Source organism: Scardinius erythrophthalmus, assembly GCF_964197995.2.
Source record: "Scardinius erythrophthalmus genome assembly, chromosome: 5".
In the NCBI taxonomy this organism is placed as follows: Eukaryota; Metazoa; Chordata; class Actinopteri; order Cypriniformes; family Leuciscidae; genus Scardinius; species Scardinius erythrophthalmus.
Genome location: NC_138225.1, coordinates 41,788,946 through 41,798,629, shown reverse-complemented (window position 1 = coordinate 41,798,629; position 9,684 = coordinate 41,788,946). Strand labels below are relative to the sequence as shown.

Genomic DNA, 9,684 nt, shown 5'->3' with positions numbered 1-9,684 from the left:
ATGTGTGTGTATGTATGTGTGTATATATGTATGTGTGTGTGTGTGTGTGTATGTATGTGTGTATATATATATATATATATATATATATATATATATATATATATATATATATATATATATATATATATATATATATATATATATATATATATATATATATATATATATGGCCGAGTTTGACAACATAAGTCATCAAAAGCATCTGCTCGCCTAAGGTGGCAGCATGATTTACTCAAAATAAAAAATAGTTTGAGACCACAAACTACCCATAACACTGTAACCATGGCAATTATTGGTGCACTTGTTTTGGCCAGTGATTAATTTATTAACCTTACTTGCATTATAAAAACACTAGCCTAACATGCCGTTGACGTAGGGCCTAAACCTACAGATTTTTTTTACAGAAAATTTTAGTGAATGAATTCAAAAGATTACTGGGTCGAATCAAAATTAACTATCAATTAAGAATCAATTAAGAACAACTGCGTAATTGAATAGATAGGCTCCCTTAAAATGCACCTAAATGAGAATTCCTACTTTCTGCTTTGCTTGTATGCAGGTTCTTCCGGCCACGATGATGCCATATGGTAAACTTATAGGGACAATTGTTATGTTAAGTATATGCTTTGCAGGCGCCATTCGTAATTTAAAGGAAGGTCCAATGATAGGACCAGATTCTAGACAGTACAAAGTCATATCTTTACCAACTGAGGATCCTACAGATGATAGTACAGACGTGCCCTCCAGCAGAGTTGCACCTGCACATGTGCTTTGCACTGAGCGAAGCATGATTGTGCTCATCAGAGCCGACCTTCATTCCAACGGCCGTCATGTCACTGCTGAAGAGTTTAGCCTCGGTCAACCATGCTCAACCAAGAGCTGCAAAGCCTCTCAGTACAGTGATACTGAATATGTGATTAAAGCAGATTTGCACCAGTGCGGCTCTGAATTATCGGTATGTAAGAGTTCTTTTGTTTTGTTTGGTTTGGTTTTGTTGTGTTTTGATCCACATGTTCTTTTTTGAGGGGAATTAAATTAAATATCATTGACAAGTCATCACCTTTATTTATGTAGCACTTTTTTACAATGCAGATTGTTTCAAAGCAGCACAATGATAACAGGAAAATAATGCAACAAAGTTAGTTTTGGCTGTACTGCAGATCTAGAAGAAAATGGTGTCATAGTCCTGCTTAAGTAAGTTCTGTGATAGTTATTTTCTGTTGTAAAAAAGTTAGTTCATGAATTTCTCTATACTGCCTCTGGGTAAAACAGATGCCATCATCCATCTCAGTTCAGTTCTCATATAATGGTGTCAATACAGGCAAATCAATAGTATTGATGAATATTAAGTCAGCTTGTCAGTGTATGTCAAGAAAAGGACTGCATATTTGTATTTTAATATAATTTAATTTTTAGATTGATGGAGATCATTTGGTTTATTCAAACCAACTGATCTACACCCCTATGCAGAACAGCTTCGGTATTGTAAGGACAAGCACCGCTTCTATTCCTATTGAATGTCGCTACAAAAGGTATGGACTTTATCTGTATGGTTAGTCATTTATACATCTTCATTTCTGTTATCTTGCTGCCTTACTGTATATTTGCCACAATGTATATCTCAGGACCCACTTTGTAAGCAGTATTGATGTGAAGCCTTCCTGGTCTACCACATCAGCTCTGGAATTGATTGTTTTTTCCTTTCATCTTATGAATGGTATGTTTAGGATTAAATGAAATTTAAAAGTGGGTTTTTCCTGTATTTATCTATTTATTTATTCCCCCCCTTTCTTCTTTTTAGATGATTGGAGGACTAAAAGGTCATCCTATGTGTACCACCTTGGGGACGTGATGAATATCCAGGCTTCTTTCTTGATGGCTGAGCATGCTCCCTTCAGATTAGTAATGGACAGTTGTGTGGTCACTCTGGAGCCTAATGCCGCATCAGTGCCACGCTACGTGTTCGTTCAGAACCATGGGTCAGTTGGGATTTGGGATTCCAGTGCAATGAAAAGATGATGATATAAGCAAATTTACACACATCTTTGGCCTGTAAACCATTCTTTTCAATTAAATGTTGACTGAATAGTTCATTCATCATTATTATATTTTTGGAATGGTTGCATCTGTTTGAATTTAACTGAATTGCACATGTACTTTTGCAATATTACCACTCATGAGGTGCTATAAAACTTAAGAAAAATCATCAGTGTGGCATGATGTTTTAATGACATGATTAACTAATATTTGTATTTAAATGTTAACAAATTTAATTTCTATCCCTTATGTGGTAGATGTCTTGTCGACTCTAAAGTGCCAGACTCTAGTGCCCGTTTCATGCCCAGAAAACTAAATCATGTGCTTCAGATGCAGATGGATGCTTTCCGTTTCCACGAAGACCACCGAAATGCTGTGAGTCCTATGTAAACTAAACATTTCACTCTTCAGTGTTATAGAACAGTGTTTTGAGAGAAGTACGACATATTTTTCCTGTTACTATAGTTAGGACCTGTCCCTTCTCATTTGTAAGTTGCTTTGGATTAAAAAAAAAAGTATTGTAAATAAACAAATTAATAAATCTTTACTCTATAGATCTATATTACATGCCAGCTGAAGAGTGTTGAAATGGAGTTGAATATCATGAACAAGGCCTGTACCTATTCTGGAAACGGGTATACTTGATTTGTATATGTCAACCTAAGGGTATAAGAAAACTAAAATTCCAAATATAGTTGTTTGAAATACAGTATTTGCATTAGATCACATCTCTGATATTTGATGTCTTCTGACTAAAGTTGACTTGTTGCTTTCTGAAGGTGGCTCAGTGTGGATGGTAAGGATGAGGTTTGTGAATGCTGTGAGAATACTTGTGATGTCATCAACCAGAAACATATTGGTAAATGGAGTAGACTACCAAAAAGGTCAGTCAGTAAAGGTAAGCTTTAACCTAGGCCACATCATGCCAACAAAAGACAGTACCATGTGTTGTATACAGTTTCTTCAGTTCCCTTACGAGAACGTTTTCTCGTACTGCGTTGCAAACGCTGTGGGAAAACTCCTTTTCTCGAGAATATTGAAGCCTTTATTTTAAAACGCATTGCTGCAGCACAGGCGAGAGCATCAGGCTCGCGCGAGCGTGCTGATAGGCTGTGCTGAGACAACTGCACGAACCAATGGCGGATCAGCAGAGGCGCGCGAACCAATCAGGGCGCTTGCCGCGCTGTCAGTGTCAAGCGCGCGAAACTGCACATGACAGCAGAGTATAAATACAGGGAAAATCCGCCATTTGACAGATTTAATCTCCTTCAGCTCTCGACTCACCTCGTCGCTGATCTTCTCCGGATAAGAAGCCGCTCGTCGTCGAAAGGCCTTCCAGCGGAACAGCTTCGCATCCCGGCATCTGCCAGCTGAGCGTTTCCCTGTGGCATCCGACGAGTATCCTTTTTTCGCTTATCTAAAAGAGCAAATCGCTGTTTTCACAGCGCGCGGCGTTGTTACATGCCGCTCTCCATCTGCGAATCCTGCGGGGTTCCCCTGCATGTGTCTGATAGACACACACAGTGTGCTGCCTGCCTTGGTCCTGAGCACGCCGAGTCAGCGCTCACTAAAGGCGTCTGCCTGCACTGCGATGGGATGCCTGTTGCTACTCTCCGTTCGAGACTCGCTCTCGCTTCCTCGGTGAGTGATCCCGCCCGTCTTCCATCTTCGGCGCCCCGCGAGCCCCGTAGGAAGAAGCGGCGCGATCAGAGGCTTCCTGAACGCGGTGAGTTTAGCGAATGCACGCCGGGTCCTTCTCCGCGTGCTTCGCCCACGCCTTCGTCTCCAGTCCTGTTTTCTCGGAGCAACCAACGGCCCTCGTCTGAAGCGGCGGGACACGTCTCCTTTGGCGGATCTGCTGAGGACCTGAATGACGCGGTTTCTATGGCGGCATCTGAGAGCGAGGAGTGGTCGGGCTCCGCGGACCCCGCCCCTCCCTCTCAGCTGGATCCCCCTGACACTCGAGCGAGCATCGATGCCGAACTCTTCCGCGTCATGTCTCGCGCTGTCAACGAGCTGGGACTCGACTGGCTTTCCCCAGTTGAACCCACCAGAAGCCACCTCGATGAATGGTACCTGCCGGGGCGCCAGCAGGCCCCTCGTCAACGTGCCGCCCCTTTTCTTCCTGAGGTCCACGAAGAGCTCACTAAAAGCTGGCGCGCGCCCTTTTCAGCGCGAACGCGCTCTTCTGCCTCTTCAACGCTCTCCACTGTTGACGGCGCTGAAGAGAAAGGATATGTGTCTCTCCCTCCACTGGAGGAGGCGGTCGCCGCACACTTATGCCCTCCCACTGCAGGAAGTTGGAGGTCTAAAACTGTGCACCCGTCTAAGCCGTGCAGGACCACTTCGGCCATTGCCAGCCGCGCTTATACTGCCGCCGGTCAAGCCGCCTCTGCACTACACGCTATGGCGACCCTTCAAGTGTTTCAGGCGAAGCTCCTCCGCACGATGGATGAGTCAGGCCCTGATCCAGACACCTTTAAGGACCTCAGAAGTGCGACGGATTTGGCGCTACGGGCCACAAAGACCACTGCTCAAGCCCTGGGCCGCAACATGGCCAGCCTGGTGGTTTTAGAGCGCCATTTATGGCTGAACTTAACGGAAATCGCAGACTAGACCGCCTTCCTCGATTCTCCAGTCTCAGCATCTGGTCTCTTCGGCCCATCTGTTAACGGCTTCGCCGAACGCTTCACAGAGGCTCAGAAGGCTTCCAGCGCTATGAAGCACTTCCTGCCCAAGCGCTCTAGCTCGGTCCCACGGCGCCCCAAGAGCACGCCGCGACCAGAGAGGTTGGTGTCACAGGTCTTCCAGCCCCGCCCAGCGGCTGAAACCGGCCAGCACCTGAAGCCTGCAAAGCGTTTCCCGTTCCCTAAGCGCCAGGTCCCTCGACCGAAGCTCACGCTCGATCACGAGCCCAAGAAGCCGTCCTAACCGGCAGAAAGAGGGGTCATTCTCCCGCCGCGGCCGGACCAGCCCCGAAGATCGCTCGAGTGCTACTCTCAGCCCCCTCTTCAGTTCAGGCGGTTGGAGCAGTTTTAAATGCAGAACATGGGCTCGTCACCTGTCACGCACCCCTGCACCCAAACGCTGTTTTAACAGCGACCCACAAAAAGCACAAATCGAGCAAAATTTCTCCCTTAAATTCATGTCAGTTCGAGCCCCCGACTCTGGGCGTTCCAGATATGATAATGCTTCTGGCTCTTCGGGCTCTAGCTTGGCAGGCTATCCCCGGAGTTTCAGAATGGGTGATGAACATCATAAAGCGCGGTTACTCGCTTCAGTTCGCCCGCAGACCGCCGCGTTTTCGCGCGATTATCCAAACCTCGGTAAGGAGCACACTGAGTCATGTCCTCCGCACCGAAGTGTTAAGTCTGCTGGCCAAAGGGGCCATCGAGAAGATCCCCTCTTCTCAAAGCGAGTCAGGGTTTTACAGCCGTTACTTTCTCGTTCCGAAGAAAGACGGAGGCTTGAGACCCATTTTAGATCTCAGACGTCTGAACAAGGCTCTCATGTCACGGCCGTTCAGAATGCTCACTACCAGACATATCCTGGCGCAAATTCGCCTAGGCGACTGGTTCTTCTCAGTAGATCTAAAAGACGCTTACTTTCACATTCAAGTGAACCCCCACCACAGGCCATTCTTGAGATTCGCCTTCGAGGGGCAGACATACCAGTACACAGTTCTACCATTTGGACTGGGACTGGCACCTCGTACATTCAGGAAGTGCATGGATGCAGCTCTCTCCCCCCTGAGACAGCGGGGCATGCGCATCCTGAACTACCTCGACGACTGGCTCATACTGACTCAGTCAGAGGCGGAGTCACATACTCACAAAGCCTGGCTCCTCAGCCATCTGGAATGCCTAGGGCTCAGGGTGAATTTTTCCAAGAGTATTCTGTTGCCCAGCCAACGTATCACGTTCCTGGGAACAGTTCTCGACTCCGTACTTATGAGAGCATGGCCCACATCGGCCCGTGCTCTATCGATTCAGCAGCTCGCTGCATCGTTCATAGAGGGCTTTCATGTACCCCTCAGAACGTTTCAGAGGATCCTTAGCCTGATGGCCTCTGCATCATCAGTACTCCAACTAGGCCTACTGCACATGCGTCCTCTTCAGCTGTGGCTAGCACCTCAGGTGCCACCCCACACCTGGCACTCAGGCCGCTTGAATATCAAGGTGGACCAGCGCTGTGTTCGAGCCCTGGCCCCTTGGAAAAACGCCAGCTGGTACCAGCAGGGCGTAAGCATGGGGGTGGTCTCAGAGAGGAGGGTTGTTTCGACAGACGCTTCCAACTCGGGTTGGGGAGCCATGTACGAAGGCAGGCCTGCCTCTGGCCTCTGGTCGAGCTTGGAGAAATGCCTACACATCAACTGCCTCGAAATGAGAGCAGTTTTTCTAGCCCTGAAAGCCTTCCTCCAATACCTGGCTGGACACCACGTGTTGGTCCGGACGGACAATATGTCGGTGGTCTCTTACATAACTCGCCAGGGCATCCTCAGGTTTGCCCATGTTTGCCATAGCCACACAGCTTCTGTTATGGGCTCACACCAACCTGCGCTCGCTCAGGGCAGCTCACGTGCCGGGCACGTTGAACACAGGAGCAGACATGCTCTCTCGGGGCAGGGTTCCCCCAGAGGAATGGTCTCTCCACCCTCAGATGGTTCTCCTGCTTTGGGAGGTCTTCGGGAAGGCAGAAGTAGATCTTTTCGCCTCAGAAGCCAACTGTCACTGCCCAATCTTCTTTTCAAAGAACAGAGATGCGTTGGCCCACAACTGGCCCAACCGTCCTCTCTATGCGTTTCCTCCGGTCTCGATGCTCCCTCAGGTCATCGAACGGATCAGGAACACGAAATGCGCAGTTCTCTTAGTAGCTCCTCTCTGGCGAACCCAGATTTGGTTCCCAGAGTTGATGCAACTGTCTGTAACAGACCCGTGGCCAATTCCAGTGAGGTGCGACCTCCTGGCTCAGGCCAACAGGACCATCTGGCATCCCCGTCCCGACTTGTGGGCCCTACATGTATGGCCACTCAACGGGTACCCCAGGATCTCCCAGAGGGTGTCCTGAATACTATTAAGGAGGCTAGAGCTCCGTCTACCAGACGCCTCTACCACCTTAAATGGTCAGTGTTCTCCAGCTGGTGTTTAGCTCGGAACCTCGACCCACACACTTGTGAAGTACCAAAAGTGCTTTCTTTTCTCCAGGAGATGTTGGATGCGGGTCGCTCCCCCTCCACTCTCAAGGTGTACGTGGCAGCCATTGCTGCTTATCACGTATTGGAAGCCGGAGCCTCCTTAGGTAAAAGCGACCTTATAGTTCGTTTCCTTAAGGGCGCCAGAAGGCTTAACCCGCCTCGGCCACCGTCTGTACCCGCCTGGGACCTTTCTCTGGTTTTACGGGCTCTTAGAGGACCCCCCTTTGAACCACTTCAGTCAGCTGATCTTAAGCCCCTCTCCCTGAAAACCGCCCTGCTTCTGGCACTGGCGTCAGTGAAGAGAGTAGGGGACTTGCAGGCGCTTTCTACTAGCGCCTCCTGTCTGGAGTTTGGTCCCAATGACTCCAAGGTCATTCTTAGGCCAAGACATGGATATGTTCCTAAGGTGCTCTCAACTCCGTTCAGAGCCCAGGTTATTTCTCTGTCAGCTCTTCCCACCTCTGAAGAGGACAGTGAGGCTCTCACGCTTTGCCCCGTCAGAGCTCTGAGAGTTTATCTGGAGCGTTCGGCCTCTTTCAGACAGTCTGAACAGCTATTTGTTTGTTTCGGGGGCCGAACCAAGGGCCTTCCGGTCACGAAGCTCACGCTGTCTAGATGGATAGTGGACGCCATTGCTCTGGCTTACACCTCACTGAGCCTCTCTTGTCCCATAGGTGTTAGAGCTCACTCCACGAGAGGTGTTGCCTCCTCGTGGGCTTGGTCGAGCGGTGTTCCTATCGAGGACATTTGTGCGGCGGCCGGCTGGTCCATTCCGTCCACATTTGTGAGTTTTTACAACTTAGATGTCCCTGCTCTGCAGGCACGAGTTCTTTCTATCTAGACCCTGGCTCTGTGGACCCAGACTAGTTTTTTGACTCAGACACATGGTTGTCACCTTGAGTTGTGGGTTTATGTAAGACTGGCCCTTGGTCCAGATCTTATTATTTGGATAATCTCTGGGCCCGATGTTCCGGTCTCGTTATCCTGGCTATTCTGTAACTTCCCGGGACTTCTGGTGAGTCAGAGCGGCCACAAGATTAATAGCACGGCGTTTTAAATAGTGTTCCCACAGCGTTTGCAACGCAGTACGAGAGAACGTTCTCGTAAGGGAACGTTCTTGGTTACTTACGTAACCTCGGTTCCCTTAGAGATAAGGGAACGAGTACTGCGTTGCCTTGCCGTGCTATTTCTCTTATGTCAGGTGTTTTTCGCTTCAGTCGATTAGACCTGTCAAATGGCGGATTTTCCCTGTATTTATTTTCTCCTGTCACGTGCAGTTTCGCGCGCTTGACACTGACAGCGCGGCAAGCGCCCTGATTGGTTCGCGCGCCTCTGCTGATCCGCCATTGGTTCGTGCAGTTGCCTCAGCACAGCCTATCAGCACGCTCGCGCGAGCCTGATGCTCTCGCCTGTGCTGCAGCAATGCGTTTTAAAATAAAGGCTTCAATATTCTCGAGAAAAGGAGTTTTCCCACAGCGTTTGCAACGCAGTACTCGTTCCCTTATCTCTAAGGGAACCGAGGTTACGTAAGTAACCAAGTACGTTTTCTGTTGAGACCATTATAACTTTCAAGAAGCAGCAGAAGATACACCTCTTTCTGCATACACTTTGCGAATCTACAACCATAACCATGGAAAACTCTTATTTTCTACATTTCACCCCTGCTCCTTGCTACCTTTCAATGAATTCTATGAACACCATTGGCTCTGACAATATTTTTTTTTTTTTCTCCTTTCAGATACAACAGATTCCAACACAGTGTTGCTTGGTCCCATAACTGTTCTTGACTAAATTCTGTGCAATTCATGAAAAATAAAAATTGTTTGTCAATCTCTTTGCATTGTTTTAATAATTTAACTACTTCATTTGAAGATGTAGTGGTTCTGCAGAAGAGTCTACCACTGTCTCAAATAGGGTCTGTTTATAATTTGGGCTGGTCTGGATCCTCAAATCAATCAAGCAAACAAAAACCGAGCAAACCATTTTCATGCTGTCACAGAAACCAAATGGAGCTCCAAATAAAAATCACTGATTCTTGAGATAAGGGACAAAACATGTTTTATAAGTTAGTTTTTATGATTTAATACATTATTATAAACCAGTTTATTTGTAGACAAAGGTCTCTGCTAATGAACCATGTAAGTGAACTGTTTTTTCTGAGAATGTTTTCAAAAATTTACATTTATACACTTCATGGCTTAATTTGTCAACTCTGTCAGACACATTAAAAAGCATGCTATTGTAATTTGATCTATCCAACAAAAGTATGAAGTCTTCAGTTATGTAATAATGCTGTTCCATAAAGGAGCTAATTGAAAAATGCATTCTCTACATATGGGTTATAATGAACAATCCAGTTCCTAAATACCTTAATACTCTATCCTCCTTTTTAATATTAAACCTATATAACCGATGTTCATGGGTAAATCAGACATGTATAGTTCAGTTGATTT

The 9,684-nt window shown here is 47.1% G+C and overlaps 1 protein-coding gene across 6 annotated transcripts; it reads left to right on the top strand.

Moving 5' to 3' along the window:
* Positions 1-531: 531 nt before the first annotated feature.
* LOC308690961 (zona pellucida sperm-binding protein 3-like) lies at positions 532-9,065 on the top strand. 6 transcript variants are annotated; one of them, XM_081365765.1, is made up of 8 exons: positions 532-955; positions 1,417-1,532; positions 1,626-1,717; positions 1,802-1,979; positions 2,295-2,412; positions 2,593-2,672; positions 2,817-2,935; positions 8,970-9,065. In XM_081365765.1, the coding sequence occupies exons 1-8, from the start codon at positions 554-556 to the stop codon at positions 9,020-9,022; spliced, it is 1,158 nt and encodes a 385-aa protein (XP_081221891.1). In that variant the 5' UTR covers positions 532-553; the 3' UTR covers positions 9,023-9,065. The 6 variants fall into 6 exon arrangements, 2 of the variants coding, with proteins under 2 accessions (XP_081221891.1, XP_081221892.1); XR_014030221.1 differs by having other exon boundaries at positions 546-955; positions 2,593-2,649; positions 8,970-9,059; XR_014030222.1 differs by having other exon boundaries at positions 546-955; positions 2,593-2,703; positions 8,970-9,059.
* The last annotated feature ends 619 nt before the right edge of the window (positions 9,066-9,684 follow it).